The sequence below is a fragment of the Stigmatopora argus genome, chromosome 6 (genome assembly GCF_051989625.1).
Source record: "Stigmatopora argus isolate UIUO_Sarg chromosome 6, RoL_Sarg_1.0, whole genome shotgun sequence".
Taxonomy (NCBI): Eukaryota; Metazoa; Chordata; class Actinopteri; order Syngnathiformes; family Syngnathidae; genus Stigmatopora; species Stigmatopora argus.
This window is the reverse complement of record NC_135392.1, coordinates 11,148,961-11,171,321: the sequence shown is the minus strand read 5'-3', so window position 1 is coordinate 11,171,321 and position 22,361 is coordinate 11,148,961. Positions and strand designations below refer to the sequence as shown.

At 39.1% G+C, this 22,361-nt stretch overlaps 1 protein-coding gene across 10 annotated transcripts in view; it reads left to right on the top strand.

Moving 5' to 3' along the window:
• Nucleotides 1-22,361, top strand: part of plxna1b (plexin A1b) — a 145,354-nt gene that overhangs the window by 39,788 nt on the left and 83,205 nt on the right. For all 10 annotated transcript variants that reach the window (XR_013300516.1, XR_013300515.1, XR_013300514.1 and 7 more), the window contains exon 4: nucleotides 20,088-20,228. Coding sequence is in view for 2 of the 10 variants with exons in the window: in XM_077602058.1 (XP_077458184.1) it covers nucleotides 20,088-20,228 (141 nt within the window). In the remaining 8 variants the exon portion in view is untranslated. The remainder of the gene's footprint in view (nucleotides 1-20,087; nucleotides 20,229-22,361) is intronic.

The window sequence follows — 22,361 nt, the reverse complement described above, 5'->3', positions numbered from 1 at the left end:
TTAATGGTACATTTGCATAGAGGTGGGACAAAGGGGAATTTAAGACATTAGATCCTCTCTCACAGATTTCTCCTCCCTATTACACCAAATTTGTAGTGTAAATGAGTGTGAATATGTTGCTATCAAATTAGTTAATCTAGTGTGAAAAATGCAAACAGGCAGACACTTAGGAAAGCAACACTAGCAGGCTTTTCAGATTAGCCATTGCCAGGCTAATAGATTTACAGTAGATCATTTTGATTAATTCTTCTGGGGTAGCTTTGTCAGGATGATTATGGTTTGTATGCTCCTGTAGGAATACATACTCATTTGTATACATACTATACTGTGCACTCAAGTATTTTATGTGTGAAATTAGGGCACAGCAATTGCTATTGATTACATAGTTTGATTGGGATTTGGTTTGGAATATGGTTTCATTTTGGCGCCCCCCAAAAACAAATATATATATACATATATATTTACATTCCGTTACCTTTTTATTTTTGTCGTTAACCTACCTACCATTTAAATATATTCAGGCAGTCTTAGTAACAATCATCCTACCACTTCCACGTTTGATCATAAGGTTTTGATCAAGGAATATTTGTGAGCCTTTGAGGCTATGTTTACCAGGAGGTAATAAATTAGAATCGTTTACATTATCCACAATCCTATGCCATGCTACGATGTTGCCAAAGTATAGCTAGAGGGTATTTGTCTTTTGCAGACTTCTGGTCAATTTCAAATTTAGTGCAATATGTAGTATATCGTCTTCTTCACTATAGAGCACTGTTTCATTCAGCCTTGGGTAGGAATGCCCTACTGGGTTTTGGTTCTTAGAAGTAAAAGTAGAGCAATTATTTCCGGCAGCTTAAGGCTTTATTAAAGCATTAGTGTCCCAAGGAAAAAAAACATCATGGCATTATTTGTGTATTAGCTGACTTTGTAGCACCATGATTTTTGCCCATTAAGCTGTTAGTAATTAAAAATGGCTCAGTCAATGTCATGCAGAGGGTGTTTTCATATTCATTTTTTAACTCCTTTGTCATAATTGCGCTAGATGTCCAATCATTTTTGGTTGGAAGAGGCTTGCAGGAAATTCTTACTGTCAACCCTCCCTGTTGGGTCCAGTTCATTTAAACTGGGAGGACTCGGTGTGTATGATTCCCTTTCAGTGCGATTGACAGCAAAGGTTGAACTCGAATCTCCTAACGTCCTCAATCCCACTGAAAGTCGAGCATAAACAGCGAGTCCTCATTTGAACTGGACTTTTATTGTGTTCATTAGCAGAAAATGGGTTAAATCATTACTTTATTGCTATCAACACGTTCATCAACTCAACGTATTGTTTGTCCATGAGCTTCCCATTGTTCTACATTTCCCAGCCATCTTACTGTAGTGGGTTTTGAGCCTTTTACCTGTTTTCCTCCAAATGCCTAGTTTTCTTCATATAGTCTCCATAGCATTAATTGCATGTGTCATCCTAAATGTGCCCATGCCAATTAAGCACTAGCTATTAAATTTAATTGGTCATTTAGCTTGGCTTCTATGTGAAAGCAAAGTCTCTCTGGAAATGGTTTAACTGGCCTCCTACAGCACATGTGGTCATTTCAGAAACAGTTTCCACATCCCTGCAGGTTTCACAATGGTTTAGCCAACTACTGGCACTGCCAAGATAGAGGGTTACTGTGTGTGCGCGCGCATGTGTGTGTATGTTTGCAGTGCGTTCAGAAAGAAACAAATGCTGGAAGGACAGACATCCTCCTCTGTGTATCCTCTGTCACCTCGCCTTCCAACTATCATCAAACCCCTCTCATTCACAGCTCTCCCATCCATGTGTTGGTGGTGGATTAAGCTAATTAAAACACTGAAAACAGCATCTCAAGGGAGAGGCCACACACACACACCGACATTAATGATAGCAAGTACTCTATATAGGTGCACACAATAGGATACAACGGGAAGAAATACGAGAACAAGCTTGCAGGCATACAGTGATCTGATACATGCCGTACGAACTAGTGCAGATAGTGTTTACAAGGCAGGTAAGGGTTGAACTTAATCTGGTCACATTTTTTCCATTCCTTTTCCATGTAAACCATCTTGAATCTGCAACCCATCTGTGATGTTGAATGTTACTCTGCTTTTCAAAGACTAATGCACAGTGAGTGATTGCTCCAAGCTTCAGCCCAAGGCCTCTCAACTACATCTTATCGTCATAACAGCCTTGTGCTGCCTATTTGTGGGTCACTGGCAGTGAACTAGTGGCCTAGAAATAACACTAGACCCACTTTCTTCAAATTTAAATAGTGTCTTTATCAGTTTGGGAGTCCAGTTTTGAGAAACCAACATTTTTACTGTGCAGGTATTTGCTTTTTGGGCTTTTTGTTCTACCCATCTCTGTAATTTGATACAGAGATTTCCCAGATAGTGAGAAAATATTTTTTTATGATGGATGTAATGAATTCATCTGATTTCCCTTCCTGTCAGTGATAGAAAATGTTAGAAATTTGAATTATTTGGAAGTTAATTGACATCACAGAGCAGAATATCCACAGCTTTTAAAGTTTCTGTGTATTACTTTTCAGCACCATATAATGAGTGTATTAACCTGCTTGAAATTGCACAAGGTATGCCAGTTTACAAGAGTGAATAATCCATTTTCATCAGTGGCAACAACTGAAATGAGTGTAATTTATGAAAGAAAACTGTGTAGCAGGAAACATTTAATCCTGTCACGGGGATGGGCGGGAAAGGAGCAAACGCTGTGTCACTTAGACGAGATTCCTTCCGGATGTTTCCGCTTACAGGATATTGGCTGCATCTCTGGAAAGATGCCCACTTTCAGGGAAAACTATTGGATTACTGATAACCTTGGGATGGATAGGGCCAGCACAGATGGTGTTTGTACTATGTACAGACCTAATATGGGGTAAAAGTGATGAGTGTGTTGGTTTTGCCTTTTCCTTTAGTACTGTTGTACGATTTGCTATCTTTTAATGAACTTGTTTGTTATTTGGTGTGATACTTAAGTAAGTAGGAGGTGATATTATGTGTTTGTCTCTGTGTTTCTGCCAAATTGCATTTGTTCACACGCCGTGATGGGGACTGCTCCTGCCTCCTAAGAGACCTGCTTCATTATTGTGGAGAAGTTATCAATGTGTCTGAACACAGCAAACACAAGTCACACCCAGGCACAAGCAAGTACACACCCAGTAATAAGCATCCAAATACACAGGGATCTTTACTCCAAGTTGCCTCTAAATCCCCTTGTGGCGGGCCTGCTCCTTGGTTGCTATGGCAACAGTAGCCAGGGCAGCCATAGATACAGATATGGAAGGAAGAGGAACAAGGAGAGAAAAAGACTGTTGATGTTTCTGGTACAGGCCAAGGGATTGGAGTACTGTGACGACATTAAAACTGATCTAAAGCATAACTGGGTCAAAGTTACACCCGGCGCTGTTCTGCGAGCAGAGTTTCAGCTGGGGTTGGAAGTAAGTGGGCTTGTAGGTCATTTTTACCCCTATGTGCGCATGTGTGTGGCAAAAAACAGGCGTAAGACAGCATAGAAATGAAACTGCAGAGATGGCATACTCGCTCATTAAGTCCCTTGGCATGTTCGTTCAGTCTGTGTTTGTGTGCTTGCAGATGAGCTCTGTCTTTGTGCTCATCTATGCACAACACAGTGGTTGTGAGGAGGATCTAGTTCCCCTCTGCGCTTCTTTGATCCCGCCTGTAATTACAGCCACGTTATGGGCAATTACAAGAATGGTTGAAAAAATGTAAATATTCTGTAACGATTCATATGGTGCTCAATAGCATTCCCCGATGACTGAGATTTTCCTGTGGGTGTGGATCTGACTTTAAACATTTTTTTTTAAAAGCTGTCCTCCCAGCTGACTGCAAATCAATATATAGTATATGGTTATTGCTATCAAGCTGACAAACCGTTGCCACTAGCAGAATGATGTGAAATGAATTACAGAAGCACGGGCAAAATCGTCTCCATATACAGTACAGAATAGTGCAGTAGAGACTGGATGCACAGAAAACAGGCAGTTAGTGTCGGGACTCTGATAGAAAATCCATAGTTTCATTACAGACTCAGTGCTATGAATGTGGCTGTGAGGCGACCGAAACTCCATCATGGGCCCTACGGGAGCCTGAATGGCTGCATTTAGTGATGTAGTGAAGGGCAGGAGAGGCATTGGGGTCAAGGCTACTGCTGGGAATGAAGTGTGTCTGAGATGCAGAAAGAAGTCACCACTTAAAGTTCTCATGTACTGATGGGGGGGGGGGGAGTGATATGGAAATTTGGCAAATCAGGAGAGCTACCAAATAGTCAGTTCATTCAGGCTAATCTGGTCGAACTTGATTTGAGTACATATGCATGTGTATACATATGTATATATTTGTGTGTATGTCTGTCTCCGTTAGTTTGAGCCTTTTAGATTTTTTATAATTTACCACAACCACAATTTTTCACCAATGTTTCAACAACTTATGACTTCGTAAGATTGCTCTGTTAAGAAACCTTTTCAAATAGGGTCCACAGTATATAAATACTCTATTTTCAAAGCAGTAATGCCTGTGTAACTAATACTGAACTAAAACCACAACTTTCTTGGCAGCTCACAGTGTCAGATTACAACACATGGGGTCATTAAGTCGTAGTGTATCTTGGACACTATAGGCCCAGAACCTTCCCAATCACCAAACCCTGCAACAAAGAGCGCAGAGGTGGGTTCCGCAGCAGTCATTCAGTCACCGTGACGAAGGGAGTTTATATCATAAAACTGACGATCCTCTGCTCTGCTCGGAAAGGACAAAAAGCTTGTATTTTGTAGTCAAGAATGTTGGTTTTATGAAGGGCCTTTCTTCATCTCATCACAGCTAGGCAGTGACAGAAAATGGAATACAGCACATATAAAGGACTTAATATCTCCGACACACACCAACACATCCACGGCACACCCATGCTCATGTTGAGTGAGCATACTTATTAAAGGCACAGAGCTATTAAGGGATATTGAAATGAGCCTTAGGTGAGTTAATCTGAGAAAAGGGTAGTGCTGAGTAGCATGGCTGATGTTTGCACCTCTAGGTGATTAGAGTTCAGAGGCTGGTTTTAAGGGAAATTAGCTTTCGATTGGACCCTCTGATAAAGAGGCGTGCACGTAATCGTTAGTGACCCCGAGGACTACTGAGTAAAGATCAAATGAGACTTATTGTTCAAAGTAATGTGGATTGATTTGATTTTGTCTTTAGGCTACACACTGCAAGCAGACACACTTTAAATAGTTGCGGTTGGCTCCCCTCGTTGCCCATTAATGATAGACAACAAATAACAGCTTTCATATAAATCTGGTCTCTTCAGTTATTTAGTAAGTGTCATCTCTGACTTGCTCCCAAATGTGATTGTTAATCCTGTTTCAAACCTTGCCACAGGTTGTGTACACTGTATTCCACATTGTGCAAAGGTTTGCAATTAGAAAGAAACATTGTCCATTGAACTCCACGGACACTTGATTGTTAGACTCTCATAGTTTGACACTCTTGTGCCTTGTGCATGTACTCGACCTGGTTATTTTTTTGGTCAAACCTTGAAATTACAATCAAAGGAAGGCACCATAGGCAAGCGTGACACTGGACAAAGTAGATGAGACAACACATACACACACTCTTAATCAGACTGATTGCTGCGCTGCTTGTTGCATCATTTCTCTAATGCATTGCTCCTGCGTCACTTTCTCCCATGTGTGGCTATTCAAAAACATATTCTACATCCACAAGAGAGTCAAATCCTCCAGGGACTCATTTGTGCTATAACAAAAGGGTATAATAACATACGAATGATTGGTTCACTATTCATATATTTTCAATATTTATATACTAACTATACTATACTATCACATTAGTTCACACCCCCCTCTGTCTTTTATTCTCTAGGCTGCTCAGGATACCTGTTTTGTTTAGTAAGCTATTTTCTGGACTATAAGTGTCACTTTTTTTTCATAGTTTGACTTGACCTGCAACTTATGTACTATGTTTTTGTTTTATTTGTTTTCTCTCTGACCACGATAGCCTTCTCCTCTTCATTGTGCATTATTTGGCTGGTGTGACTTATAGGCCGAAAAATATGATTTTTAGTAGTAGTCAACCTTACATGATTCCCTGCTTATTTGTTTTTTTCTATAGTAAGTACTCTGGTTTGACCTTTGGCATTGATTTTTATTTTTATTTATTTTTTCAGCACTACTGCCAACAATGCAATTTCTTAAATTTATCTGGTACTAACCCTTCTTTTTTCCTTAACTCTGCATTTGTCTCGCTCTGCCGGTTCTATGGTTAAGGTATTGACGGTAAATTCACTTTCATATAGGATTGTAGAGGGTTAGTATTTACATATGATGATTCAAGGTTCAATCCAAATTAGTATGAGGATCCTGTCTTTTCAGCTTTGTTATGCAATAAACCCAGTCTTAAGAATTTACTATTTGAAATGACAGAGTTAACCCCTTAAGCGGCACGGAAAATGAATGAATCACTGAATTAAATATTTTTCCAAGTAGTGTTAAAGTTCAAATAATGACAAAAAGCCTGAGATTTCCGTCATCATTTATTTGAGGAATGGCCCGAAATGCTTTTCTTGTTAGCTTTTTTTCACTTTACCTCCATCTGAACTCTTGGTCATGTAGTGTTCTCCAGTATAAGCCGTCACTCCCACCACGTCCGTTGTGGGGGTCGTATTGTGCTGGATTCGATTTATTGCTTTCCTAGCGTGTGCGTGTGTATGTCTATTAGTCTTTGTGTGGGTTAGCCCAGTTAGGCTGGACAGTGAAGCATTTCCAGTTCACAAATGGGCCATGAATAACCCTACAGGTTGCACCATCTGTGTTCTGAATGGAGAGGTATTGTCAATTGTGATTTTGTCCCCCAGCCAATAGCAATTTGAGCAAACACACAAACAGTTGCTTTATGTAGGAGCTGACTCAACAAACCTGGCATCACAAAACCTAGAGGATACAAGAGAGGAAGTCAATATGAATATGATATTTAGTCCTATAGGAAACGACAGGGATGCATTTTTGAAAGACCTAATTATAAATAGTTCCAGCACTGTTGAATTATGAAGTATGGAAAGAAAATACCAATTTATTGTATTTTCTAAGCTGCAGTTTCCTGGCAAGTGGGCAAGTAATAATGCAACATAAGCAAATTCATTTTTTATCTGCAATAACGTGTTTTGAATGAATTGCAGATACTGTATATAGTATGAGAGACTTATCTTACCAGCCTGTCTGACAAAGAACCATTAGGGAAAAATGATATATTTATATTTAATCCTTCCCTTCTTCTTAGATCTCTCCTGTGCCGTTTTCCCTCAAGAATAAACTTTTTTTTCTTTAATGGAAAGAGTAAGGATCACAATTGTGACTTTATTTTGGTCTAATTGAGCCTGTTAATTGTCTCTTAAATCCTGCTGAGAATTCATGTTGCTGCCTAATGGTGTGTATATTGTGTGTGTTTTGCATCTCTCCCGCCGGTTTATATGGGAATTGTTCCTGTGTGTGTTTGTGTATGAGTCAGGAAGCAGGCAAACAGGAAACTTGTCAAAGAGCCATTCATGTACTGTTGCTTCGGTCGTCTAGGTTTTTGTTTCAGAGTAATTTGAACCAACTATTTTTGTGGAAGTCACTGTTTTGTTACCACATTGACTGGTGCATTTCCACAGAATTTTCCTATCACTGCTGAGCATACAGCAAAACCATTTCCTCGCTTATATCAAAGAATATTTAATACTCTGTCAATGAAAATTGTCCAAACACAGGCATCAAATTAGTTTAAAAAATCAAATGGGATTCCTATTAATTTGTTTTACTTTATTGTGAATATGTAGCTTTTGTATAGTTCCTTTTTTAGTTAGGCTCCAATTATTCATGTAATATTGGCTTCAAATCAGGTCAGTACAGCCGGGTAGTAATCAATTTGTTTGTGCATTTGTGTGGCCCCTTCTAATTGCAAGTGTGTCTAATCAGGCCTTATTGCTTTGATTGCATCTTAGTTTTCATTGTGTCGGCCCCCCATGTGCGTGCGAGAGAAAGTAATCCAGGATAAAGGATTTCCTTTCGCCTTCTATATAGACAACATCTCTTACTCATACACACTTCCTTTTGCTTTCCGTAGAACAGTGGGAAAAAAGACTATAGGAAGTGACAATGTAAGATAAGATTCTGGGTGTGCAAGTGCTTGCCTACGTGTCTGTGTGCGCGTATGTGTGATCTTAAGTCAAAATAAGTAGCCCATCTTTAAAAATAAAAAATGTCTTTTTTTTATTGATGTTGTTGCTCAGTACACTGTTGCGTGCTCTTTTATATTAAGTCGCTCGTTATGCAGTGGACTCAAAAACACAAGTTGCCCTGTTTGAGGAAAAACAATCCCAAGAGGAATAGAGTGTATGACTTACTATCTCTATTCAACCATTATCTGTCACTTTGTCCTCGGTCGGGTCGCGAGGGCATCAGCTCCAGTACGGAAAACCACAATTCCATCTCTCACATGATGTCGTCCACCTCCTCCAGGGGGGATCCAAAGGCGTTCCTTGGCCAGCTTGCCCTGGGTCGTCCCCAGGGTCTCTTCCCCATCGGATGTGCCGTTTCATCCAATATTGCCATTCCAGGTCATTGCCCATGTTTAAGTCCCTCAGTAGAACGAGAGTGCACAGAAGAGATGTGGACAAACCATCTCCAGGCAAAATCCATTTACACCGAGTTCAGTTTTAAAAGTAACATTTAAACAATCATAACTTCTTCAATTAGCACAAGATGGTAAAATATGTATAAAGATAAAACAAGGAAAAATCTTCTCACCCGGCAAATAGTGTTAAACACCTCAGGGGTTTGGTAATTTAACTGAAGTCTACTTTGATAGTTTTTTTAAAGCATGTTTTTTTCATTTACGTCCAGTTGGAGTTTTCTCAAAATTCGTGATTGAACTCCATGATTTAGAAAATCTGAATTTGAGCATCCCACCGTTATAGTATGGTACCAAGTGTAATATTTTTGGGATATTCCAATCACATATTTTTGCCCCTTTTTTTATATAGATGGAGAGAGAGATATCAATTCTCATTCAACATAATGTGGTTCTCATGGTTTTTTCCTCTATTGCTGGACAGTTCTTTGTGTTGCTTATTTCTATGTTGAGTTCAGTTTTGTTTGGCTCAGTGACTAAGTTCTTATCTTATGCTGAGTTTTTTGGTAGTAATTTTCCTAGTAATTTAATCATATTATATATTAATTCATTTTACATACCATATCTATATAAAGTTCCTTTTGCTCCACTGCCATTGTAGTGGATAGGTTCAATTCCCGCTTGGGAGTTGTGTCAGGAAAGGCATCCAGCGTGCCAAATCTATCATGCGAATCGACTATTTCAACGTTGTGACCCCTGAGGGGTTGAAGCCAAAAGGATGGATAGATTTATCAAGTCACCAACCCTTCAATTGTTTTTTTTTCCTGTGACTGAGTCCTGTTCCATTGATAAAATATAGATAACTACCACTACTATTAACTATATATTCCCTTTTGTCTGATGATCTCATAAATTTAGGCATTTCGATCGTAGCTGTCCTGTTTTTTCTGTCCTTCCTGCTTTCTTCCTACTCTGGATGCCTGTTTAATATGCTCCCTAGTTTTGCATATATAGTACGTGAAAGACTAAAGCCAGGCCAGCGCTTGTTCTTACCACATCAATTCTGTTTTTGTTTTTGTCTATTGGACTCCAGACAATGGAACATGAACTCTTGACCATTAATTGTCTGCTCGTAATTGATGGTTTCCTGCAAAGACAACTTAAAATGGTATTGCCTGTGTAATGTTCTTTGTTTTTAAGATCATGTGGTCCTCCTACATTTGACATTTTCCTCTTTGAGGGTTTATGTAATGTACAACTAGCTTCTGTAACTGTTTAAAAATTTCTCACACAACTATCTTGCATGTCAATTATAGTTGTAGTTCTTTTGTCGTGAAATTACCATCTTTGACGCCCTCAAATGAGGATGTTTCAGTTTGATCCCCACAGATTCAATCTCTTGTTATATGTGTTCATGTTAATTATACACATGCTGTTCATCGCTGGATCTCATCATACAGCCACATACAGCAAGTCAGTTACAGCTTCTTATTGTCTTAATTTGGCAAGGGTCTGGTAGATTTGGGCACCCTGGATCATTGTATTCATCTGCTAAACCAATCCACATTCCTCTCCAGAGACTATAGCTATTGGTCAGACCCAATTGTGTTTCCATGGCTACAGGCCAAATCAGAGGCGGGGCATCTGTCACCACCTGGTCATACCAGATGCTCTGAACTATGTCAGAAATGTGTGTCTGTGTTTATATGCCACCCTCAGTGTGAGGAGAGGATTGTCAATGGTATTCCATGCACATATTTGGCCTTAATCTATCAAATCCTCACCCTTTTGGACCTCTCAGTTATATGTAAGGTGATTTTGTCCAGGTTGGTAATATTTATAAATATATATTTTAAGGGTAGCACAAGTTTGTAACCCCCAAAACAGGGAATGGTTTGAGTAGTCGTTTGAAATTAAGCTTTTTAAATTAGGTGTCAAATACCTATTTCACATTATTACAGAGAATCCATCTCTCCCCTGTTCAAAATGCTTTTTGGCTGGCTGTTGTTTTTTATTTTGTGTGTGTGTGCACGTGTGCATGTGTTTATACATATCTGTTGGGTATCCGATCATTCTTCCAAACCAATTCCTATAATTCCAATCTCGCCTGTGTAAACAGATGAAGTCCTGTATGCTGCAATCTGTGGTTACATGTTCATAAAACGTCAAGTCTCATGAGAGTGGAATGCAGATTAGAAATCAAAATGAATGCAGACTTTTCTATGAAACAATCGATGGCATTTTAACCTCTGTTATTTTGTCTCCCATCCCCAAATGTTTAGCCAAGTGTCGTTCCTGTCTGTCATTAAACACTAGGAAATTACCAAAAGTTCTGCCTAGTATCAAATGGCTGCTCAAATGAACTACAAAAAAGAGAGATCAGATGTTAAGCTTGGGTATGTTTGCAATGTTGTATCTGTGGGGTGAGGAGACTCCACACAGGAAGGTCCGGACCTGGGATCAAACCCTCGATCTCAGAACTGTGAGGCCGATCCACTAACCACTTGTTCTCCGGGCCGCATACTTCTCCCTTATTTCTTTTAATTTAACGAGACTTGTGCGCACCTGAAGAACAGTAGATGTGGGGGAAGGAAGCAGAATTGAACATAGGTCCATCATCAATAAACAATGTGTGGAAATGACATAATGGAATGAAATTGTATTTTAAGGTGTTTACATAATACTCCAACTTTTATATCCTGCACGTAGCCACATCCCTGTGGTTGTTTTTCCTCCCCTTCTTTAGCTTCAAGCATTCCAAACACAAGGTCTCTGACCCAAACCACAGACTTTTTAAATGGCTCATCTAAGGGCTGACAGAATAAGATTTTGGAACTTTTAGTCTTTTTATTCTGATGGCTACATCTGACCGTATTTTTGTTTTGCCCGAGTTTATATAAAAATGTAACTTTTACTGATGGAACATGGTTTCTACATTCTCATTAGTACTCTTTTTAAATAAACCAGTTTCGACATTGATGGATGTCAGGATGTGACTTGCACATTACTGGTGCCATGATCATAATTACACTTGGGTTCTTTCTTCTTTTACTGGACCATTTCTTTGGCATCACAAACATATCAAAACAAGCCAAAGAAGAAAATGCAACAGTGCTGACGTCTTGTGTAATGGTGTTTAGGGCTGTTGAAGAAGTCACACTTATGGTCAAATTCTGAAAAGTACTGTGCTACGTTCTGCACATTGCCATTTTTTTCAAACATTCCAAGTCATTTTGAGCAAAACCCAACAGATCCTTCATTGTATATCCCCGCACCTTATCTGTCTCCTAGACCAACGTTGGAGCATCTGTAACTCTATCTTAATCCATCAAGACATTTCAGTCCAACTCTTTGCAGAAGGCCTTACCTTTAGCTCCATGCCAAGAAAAGCAGTTTTGCCTCACAGAGAAGCACGGTCCAGCTGTTAAGAAAACACTGCAGACCCTACCAGATGTACAAACTACATACCACATTACCATTTAACCCAACACTAAAACACAGGTCATGATATTTTTGACACAAGCCCAATGTTAATTCTTCCCTAGCTCCCTTTGACACCATCTTGTAAACTGACACAACACATGCACGCTGTCTTCCACATCTTCCTCTCTTGCTTGCCATGCCAACAGCTGTTGAAAACATATAGCGTGTTTTGTTGTATAGTGGCGTCGTTATTTGTATGGAATGCATCTGTTGATGAGCTAGCAGATAGTAATTGCATTGTATTGAATGAATCTCATGTCAGGAATGTGCCTCCCATCCTATACTAAAGTCACCAACAATGGAAATGCATGCACACATGAGCACACACGCACGCACGCACGCACGCACGCACGCACACACGCACGCACGCACGCACACACACACACACACACACACACACACACACACACACACACACACACACACACACACACACACACACACACACACACACACAACGTGCACATTGTGCACATCCATGATAATCTCATAATTTCTGCCACTCGTAACAATTCAGTAGGGCAGTTGGGCTTTGTTCAAATGACAGCTCATTTTAATTGTCACATTTATCACAATTTTCTGACATTTCATGATGAATGCCAAGGAAAAACACAGGTCACATTTCAATGGAGAGGTTAATCTTGTGTGTAAAACACACATATGAAAAAATCTACCTCTTGCAGACACTCCAAGTAAACACACATTTTCAGAACCAATAGCTACCAGCACACCACTGCTATAAATTGCTCCAAACCACACCACAAAGCTTACCATCTGTATTTCTTTACAGACAGACATTATTTGTATCTGTGTCTGTGTAAGTGTGTGTTCCTCTTTCACTAAGTTCTCGTCTAATACACACTAAGCCTCTCATTGTTCCCACTATAAACTTAATCTGAAACATCTTCAACTTCAGACTCTGCCAATTCTGTGCTCAGCTCAATATTTGGTTCTTCCAGTCAAACACTAATTCTGTTTGCATTTTTTTGCCATGAGTGTTTGTGGTTTCAGTAGGAGCTGAGTGAGGATTTCAACTTTTCTTTTGCTTGCAAGGCGGAAAAAAAGACGGCTGTTGAAAGTAAAAGCAACAGTCTAACAAACTTGAGGATTTAAAGGTTGAATGAGTGTTGACACATTGATAAAGAGGAATGTAAAAATTGGTGAAAGTGATGACACGTTGATAATGAATGAAAAAATTGTGAAAGTGTTCTAGTGTTGGTTTTTGAATAGTGAAGTGAAGTTATAGAAATGTAGAACTGAGAAGTATAGACAAAAGGGATTTGAGAATGATTTGGCTTTATTATAACTTTCAATAGCGTCATCGTGTTTACATCCATTTGTAGACATTTACAGAAGCACACAAAATAAAATCTTAATGGTTCGAGTTAAAAAAAATATTTGATATTTATTTGATACAGACATTTGTACATAAAGTATGATTCAACATGAAATTAAATGTTAAACTCTACCCATTATTGAGTCAAGAGTATGTCCAAAATCCAAATAATTATTAGTTTACAACTTCACAGACACCACCTTTGTTCATTATTTTTCACAATTTGTATTATATTTTGGTTTTCTGTCGCTTAATGTTTCTGGATGTTAATTCAAAGTTTCATTTTGAAAACTATGTTCTCGCAATGCCCCTGACCGCTATGTACCACGTGCAGTCAAGCCACCTATAGCGCTTGCCCATTTGTGGGAATGGGATCCAAATAAAATACGACAAAGCTTTTTTTCTTTAATTTTGTTATGACAATGGCTTTTGCTACATCATTGTCTAATACCCAAATAAAAATTACCACAATTGATTTAAGGTCATCGTGAAAAAAGAACAGTTCCATGGATTCTAAACACCATAAAAATCATCTATCATTTTGGTTCTTTGGGAAAAGATGCAAATCACTCATCATTCCCTGCTTACATTTTCTTAAAGATGCTATTAGAGGCACCAGTGGCCATGTAATCACTCTGACTCTCCCACAGGAACACACACACATGCACACACACCTACCTTGGTAATTACTGTTGAAGATGAGGTCCATAATAGCTGTAATCCCAGAGAATTGAGGATTTAGTCAGTGAATGGTGGGTCAAGAGATGCTGCGTGGTGTGCTATCAATTGTGTTATGTTTTTTTGTCTTATGTTCTTAGTGCCCTCTAGTTTTTAATTGATGTAACTCTGCGCGCTCAATTGGGTACAAGCATCCTGTTGCATGGTTAACTAATGCAGTTTGTGTGCACACAGTTTGTACAAACGCACCTCCTGCCCACATTTACACTCCGTGATTCTCCATGTGGAATGCCACTATTCATGGCAAACACACAATACATTGCGGATAACATCTGTCCCTCGCATTCAACTTGGTTCCAATTATTTCTTGTTTTTTTGTCACTGCTATGTCCGATAAAGCTCGCAGCCTATTAGCGTAGCTTGCTTTTTAATCATTGTCTCCACTTTTTTCATGAAATGTTACCGTAAACGTACTGCTGTTGCTGGATAAATAGAAAATGGGCTTCATAAATGTATGCATGCAATATACTGATATACTTTACAATGATATTCTCTCAGCAGTATTTACCGGTAATGTGTAATTTTGTTTCAGTTGAGATAGTCCATAAGAGATTTGTGCTTCGCTTCCCAGTAAGAGGTCTTTCCTCATTTTAACGGCAACACTAAAAAGGCATTCAATTGGGACTCTCAATCTCATTTTATTGTATATGATAATGTTGTGGAGCAATTTCTTCCATTTGCAACTCTGCAGATAAAATGAGCTATAGTAAACACCATAAGATGCATGTGTGTCTATGTATGTATTTCTTCACAGATGTTTGAGTTAGCCTGATGTAGAGCCGCTGCCATGCCATGTACTATATGGCAACTCACTGCACACGCCTTGATCTGACAACAACTTACTAAAGACACTTTATTTGAATTGTAAGACAAAGGAATGGGAGAAAGAGGTGGCGTTTCTTGAGAGAAAAATCTTACTCATTTGAGAGCAGAAGTGATAATAGACTAATTACTAGCTATTTAAGGCCAAACTTACACTGCAGGTGTAAATGTAATGCTATTTATGTTTTTTTAACTGTGCAGTATAGATCCTAACCTGTTGGTTTTTGTGGTGTGTGGGTGTATGCTGTCTTGCGACCTTTTACACTTGCAAAAGGTCACAGTCACACACATGCATAAGTACAGTGCAGATTGGCTGGTAAATATCAAAGCCTGTCATTTTGACTTGCAACTGCAAGTGAACAAGAGAGGACAAAAGGATTTAAGTCACCTACTTGGGCTTACTGTCAATGGATTAACGGTTGTGAAACTTGTTAAAGCGTAGCTGCTGCAATGTTAAAAAGGGCAGGCCAAATCCTTTGTTTTGGCATCTGTATGGTCAAATGAAGTTATTTCACTTTTGATTTTCTCTACCTGATTATTATTTTAAGATGTGGCCTTTTAAAGGGCAAGCGGCTTGAAAGTGTGGGCATTAGTGTCAGCAAGGTGAAGTTGTCTGTGTAAGAATTACTGTCTTGGTGTATGTCAGCTTTGTTTTTCTTTAAACTCCTAGTTGAGACATTTGGAAGACATGTAAGTGTGAAGGAGGGATGTTTATCTTTGTTTCTGCAGCTGGCCTGCTCATCAGACTTGACATTTTGAGTGGTAAATGTACAGTTCAAGGTCTACAGTTAAAGCAATTTCTGTGATAAAATTGCAAGATTATATGCCTCTGAAAAACAGTTCTGTTTATAATTAGGGATGCAGTTTGGAGGAATTTGGTAGTGGGTAAAGATCACATTTGTATCGGTTATATATGCCCCAGACCTTAAAATAACCAAACACAGACACACACACTGTTATGATAGCTGTCAGCCTGTCACACTGGCATTCCTCGCTGTGTGTGTATCTGTGTGCGTTTATATGTGAATACACACCTCATCCATCATTGTAGCTCTTTGTCTGTCATTATGCTGTTAATGCAAATGCTGCGCCGTCCAGCTGACCCACATATGGTGCACTTTTACCTCCAGTTTATCCAAGTTGGCTGTATATGCAATAAAATGTGTGGGCACCTTTGTGTGTTGTGCTAATTAGGGATTTGTCTAATAGATATGCAAGGTTGAGCACTCATCTGTGATGGTGCATCTGCCCTCATCTTTTCACCCTCAAACATTAACACACAAACCAGACAAAAAACACTAACAATTATTACTAGGGTAACAATTGTGTTTGAACTTACTTGCACACTCAGAGATAGAAAAGCTGTGTCCTCTATTGCGTCAGGAAAAAAACTATCATTGTATTTATATTATCGTTCTCTACTAAAGTCCTGCCAAGCTCGCAGTGCAATAGGACATGACTGATTCCTTTTTTTGGGATTGGCTACGAAAGACGATGCAGTATTGCAGCAGGAAAATATATAAAGCTTTCTTTAAGCACATATAGACAGTAGACTATTGCTGGAGCCACTTGTTATTTGTGAATATTTTCTTTTGTAGTGCAAATATTTCTGCTTTCCTTCTTTGTCAAGAAAGACTATTAACTTTGACGTACCCCAAATGTCGTGAACTTGGATATGTTTCAAAGTTATACAGCAAGTCCTTGGCTTTGATCTTGGAAACGGTGTATGAACTAAGTCCTAGCTTTAAGTGTTTCCATCCATTGTTCGCAATTTCATCCTTCACATGGCCCCTAACATAGTGCAGGTCCTATAGAACCATGACACTTTCTTTTCTCTGTCCATCACCCTATTGCCGTTTTCTTTTATTCTTCTTTGTTACGTTCAGGGCCACACTGAATTCCCCTCCCTATAGGACCCCTTAAACACACACATCCACACTCTAATACATGGGGGGCGCCCGCCACATCAAAGTCAGGAATGTGAGGCCTTCTACCGTTATTCATGGCGAGACATACTTATGTCAAGTTTACCACACTATAACCCTATTAAGTGTGTGAGTGTATGGGTGTGCATGCACGTGTTTAGTGTGCAAAATATGCTTTATGTTCAACTGCATTTTCCGATCAAAGCTGTTCTGCGTTCGACGTAGGTAGTCAAGCGGTAACGATGCGTTGAAGATCTTCAAAGGGCCTGCAACAATGAACTATGTCATTTTGTGTTGTTCTATGCTTTCTTAATTTATGGTCTTTGACAGTTTTACAGTTATTTTTTGTCTCATTTTCTATTGTTTAAATGTACGGTTTAACTGTTTACATTTTCGATTCTTTCTCTGTTTGTTTCCTGCACGGCTCAAGTTTCATTTCCACTTGGTCTACCATTTGTCACTGACATACATCATACTCATCAGTGTCATGCTACTGTCTTATCAGCCAGCTCTCACCCTGCCCTAACACCACCACTAGCGAGCTGTCAATCAGAGCCAAGCGGGGCTTGTGGCAAGATAAAAACTTGGCATTAGGATTTGGAGCGGGGGGAAGAATGAAGGGGGGGTCCAGATGTGTCATGTGGTCATCTTCAGCAGTAATTCCCAGTGCTTCCCTTGGCACATTAATATGGCATGATACATCGTCAAAGAAAGTACTGCAAAAAAATTATCTAATTTTTTGTAAGTGGACAGAAAATGATTTCTTTTTGCACGGCTCAAACTTATCTATGTTCAGCTATCTGTGCCACTGACGTATAATCATGTAAAGAAAAATTACATTACATCACATCTAAATAGCCATTGTTTGCCATCACTTTTTGACAGGTATGTTTGGTGTTATGTGCGGAGTTTGGAGACAAAAAAAATGAATGTACAACGCCTGCTAATTTGCATTTAATCATTGTGTGAAGCAACTCCAAATCCAATCAAAAGTAGTTACCCGCATCTCTCACTCCTAGTCCGTCACGCTGTATAGTACATATCACTTATAACTTAAATTAGCTCTCTTTTTTTTTTACAAATGACTGGTATGGAATAATTTGATTCAAAAGTTTGATCTCCCTTAAATGGGCTTGCCTTCAGTTTTTGAGGTTCCATTGTAATATGATGGCCAAATAAAGTTAGAAAAAAGTGCTACAAACAACTGTTTCAATCATTATTTGAAACCATCCATCAAGTATTAACTGGAAAGCTAAACAATAGAGAGGAGACAATGACTGAGGAGCAGTGTCTCCTGCTGTCAGTGAATGTTGTATTGATTTCTTGACTTGATAAACATGCACGGTCACATCATGAATACTCTTACACACACATACAGAAAAGCCACTTGTAGATTCATTGGACCAACACTGAGATTTTTTAGGGCCCGACATGCACACACAGCATAAAGTTTGGTTATTGGCTTCTGTTAAAATGTCTAACAGATTGCTTCTTTAATCTCTCATCATTCTCCTTCTGAGATCAAATCAAACAAGCATATGTATGAAATGTTTTCAGCCGTCTATCCATCTATCATTGGATCCATCTGCATTGATCATATTCTTAATCGTGCCTAAATCCTAGTTATAGAGTTCTACTACTGGTTTAAATATATTTTCATCTTTGGCTGTGGTTGCTAAAGAATAAATGGATTTTAAACAATTTATTACTTGCTTTCAAGGGTTGTCTATCTTCAATTGCTTGTCTTTTTTTTTTAAATATATGTCTCACAACCCCACATTTCTGTTTTCACTGCATAAAATATCCTCCTTCAGATAGAGGACATGGTGGAATGAGACAGCAACAATAGGCAAAGGAGAAATGTGTTGCACATAAATTGTTCAGTAAGCATTCCACATCATTTGGACCATGAATCTTCCTCTAGATGGTCATGGTCCAAATGAGAGAAGCCTACTGAAACCCTAACACAGGCATCCCAGGGTCCCCCCCCCAATTTATTTCTATTTGGCTATCAAAATTATATTAAATTATTTCATTCATAAGTATATGTGTTAGTCCTTGCCTTCATATGAACACATTGTGAAAATAACTCTTTCATTGTTTCCTGGTGTATTTCCTTGATGATAACATGTGGTTGTTCTTATTTCCAATCCTTTCTCTCGTATGATAATGGTATTGCCACTTCTTTTTTAAAATTATTTTTGTGGGCACAAACTACTCAATTACAAATGTTTACATTGAGATTTCCTCTTTCAGTATATTTGACTATCTTTATGTACTGTATCATCACATGCTTTTTAGGCAAAACATATTGAACAATATTTGCTCATAGTCAGCTGTGATGGACTACAATCCACAAGCCACACGACTCTTGTGGATAATAAATTAATTAATATTGAGCAATAACTTTCTTGTGTGTTTGTTTCTAATCATTGTTTGTCTTCTCCATCGGAACAAGCCTACAGTATTTCTCGGTGTGTCTGTATAATATTCCCTACTAATCATAGTCTCCCGTCCCTTCCTTGTCAGTGTGAGCTGATAGCAGAGCGAGTTGACAATAATGGAGAGATCTTTGCCAATTCCTTTGTGATTTTCGTTTTCTTCTGAGATGCCTCACAGTCATCCCAGCTAGACATAATCTCATCTTCTTTCTGCATGATGACTGTTCAGGTCTTGGTGAACTTTTTACCAATGATCACAAAGACACCATTACACATGAAAAACTACACAATGATTTTGCTTTTCTTCACATTTATCCGGAGATTAGCGTGACTCTTTCCAAGTGATGTGCTATTTAACTGCTTTGTGTGATTTCAGATGCTCTGTGGGTCTGTTATTTCTTTTAGGTTCAATAGTTTACCTTTTCATTCATGCTCTTTTGTTATCATGCCTTATAATCAGAACACCTAGCACCTTAATCAACACACTATTAGCAGAGACTTGAAATTGAGAACTATAGCCAGTGTGTCAAACTGTTATTTTTCCAAACAATGTCTCATGTTTTTGTGCTTGTACATTGGCATATGCTGTTGATATTGAACAAAATGAATGTGTTGAATAAATATTTCAATTTAGTTAAGTTGTTTGTTACGTGTGTTTGTCTTTAGATCTTGGTGAACTCTGTGAGTCCAAACCGTCCAGCAGTACTCTACGAGAAAGTGACGTTAAGTGAAGGAGGAAGTCCCTTGCTGAGAGACATGCTTTTCAGCCCTAACCAGCAATACCTCTACACACTGACTGATAAACAGGTGAGTTTATATTTTCCATAAAAAATAAATAACATTTTTTTTAAATCACACAGAAAAGTGGCATGCATAAAAGAAAATCTGATCCATATTCCTTGCAAATGCATTTGCAGGCTGACAAGCAGCTGCCAAATCAACAAAAAAATATCTTAAACAAAAATTATCTTAGATTTTATTGTATGTGGCTCTGATGCATACATTTAGACAAGTGACCATTATCAACTAGTAATAGTACAGTACAATACAGCCCCTAAACATTGATTTCAAGCACATTGTAACTTTACCCCTGCCACCACCTCACATATGTTTGGAATACACAAGCCAACAATAAACTCTAATAATGAACACATACACACACACACACACACACAGAAATAGAGGGTTTGCGGTCACATGCAGTGTGTGTCTATATACCTATGGTCATTACTAGCCCTACCGCTGATATAGACCATGTCTACTCTGATGGTAGGGCTGTGAGAGCAATGAGACAAGATGGGGTTGGGGTGCAGCAGGCGGGGGCGAGCGTGTCACAGTTCTGTCGCTCCCCAGGCCCAGCTGCTCCCCTCATTTGTCTGTCTCATTAGTGCAGTGAGTGAAGGCAGCAGAGCCAGTGCTTGCATGATGTGAAGATGGCCATTTTTAATAGATCTAAAGATGCTGTCTGATTAAAACGTGGGAGATATATGTCTGATGTTTGCTTTTATGGAAGGTGTTTGAGACTTGGCAAATCTCCTCAGCAGCGAGCCAGGCCAATGCTATTAGACGGAATCATATTTCTTACTTAAAGACCAGTGGGCGAGAGCTTTACAAGAATTGCCACGGTCATTTGTGGTAAATAAACTTTCTAAAACTTGGAACTAACCAGACATAGCGGTTATACTTCATGTAATTGTGGTCACAAAAAGTAATTCAGTCAGCAGGAGTCGGGACAGGATGTTTGTCAGTCACAGGGTGCCACTAATGGAAAGACAATTTGTAAATAAATATGTACACTCTGAATGGGAAAACCCAAAAACAATCATTTAAAAAAAATAAGGGACATTAGAATTAAATAAACGGTATAGGGTTCACTCTGTTGTACAATATAGTATAGCACTACTCTTGATAAATAACATTTGAGAACTAACATAGGTGTGCAACCCCCCACCGCCTCAACACATTTGTCTAGCTCTTTTTGTTAGATCACCAGTAATGGGTAGCAGGCTTTTATTAAGCAGAGGATGGGATCGGGTTGCCTGGCCTGCTTTTTAAACCCCCTTCCAACACTAATGACCAGAGGGGGACTGTTCCCTTCTCTTCCACCCTATCCTCATCTTTATCCTCTGCCCTCCATCTACTCCAAAATGCCCCCCATACCTTACTTGTACAAATGTGCCTTCACTGATACACACTCACACACTTCCATCTAAGCCCAAATTGAGTCCTCTCCTTTCAACTGCCTTGTACTGATCCCATCCACATGTTTTTAATGATCTCTTGCTATTAGTGCAATGCTCCTTTTTGCACATCTCTTTTACACACAAACACATGCACCCTCGACCCCTCTCTAAATACTAGGTGGAGGTAGAAAATTGTTGAATTAGGAAGACATATAATGTATAAAGAAAGGACGTAAGCTACAGCAATTGAAGGATGGCGATCGTGGGCCTGAATTTGCAATAACACACCAGGTTACTTTGCATGCATCAGAAAGCCGGGTTCCTCTTTTTTTATCTGCACATGGCATGAAGATTGATTCACGCTCACAGTAGTTCTGTACCGATCCTCTGAAGGCGCGTGTGTACGTCCGCACTTATGGCGTGTAGTCGGTTGCCTGCAGGGTCTTTTTAGACAAGCCAAGCACATTACAGTGTCACTGGACACATCCACTCATGCATAGCTCACATCAAGTTTTCCAACTCTCCATCCCTCTCTCACCCCATCTCATCCACACACGTTCTAACTGGTGAGTCAAAGTTAGGGGTGAGGCTCTGTGATTTATGACTCGCTCGGTTCCAGTTATATTCATCACTGTCATTATTATCAATAGAAGATATGACGGCAAGACTGGAGGGCAGTCTGCTATATATGTGCATATATGTGTATGCATTGTTTTGTGTGTGGGTGTGTTTTGTCATTTCAGAGTGTTTGTGTATT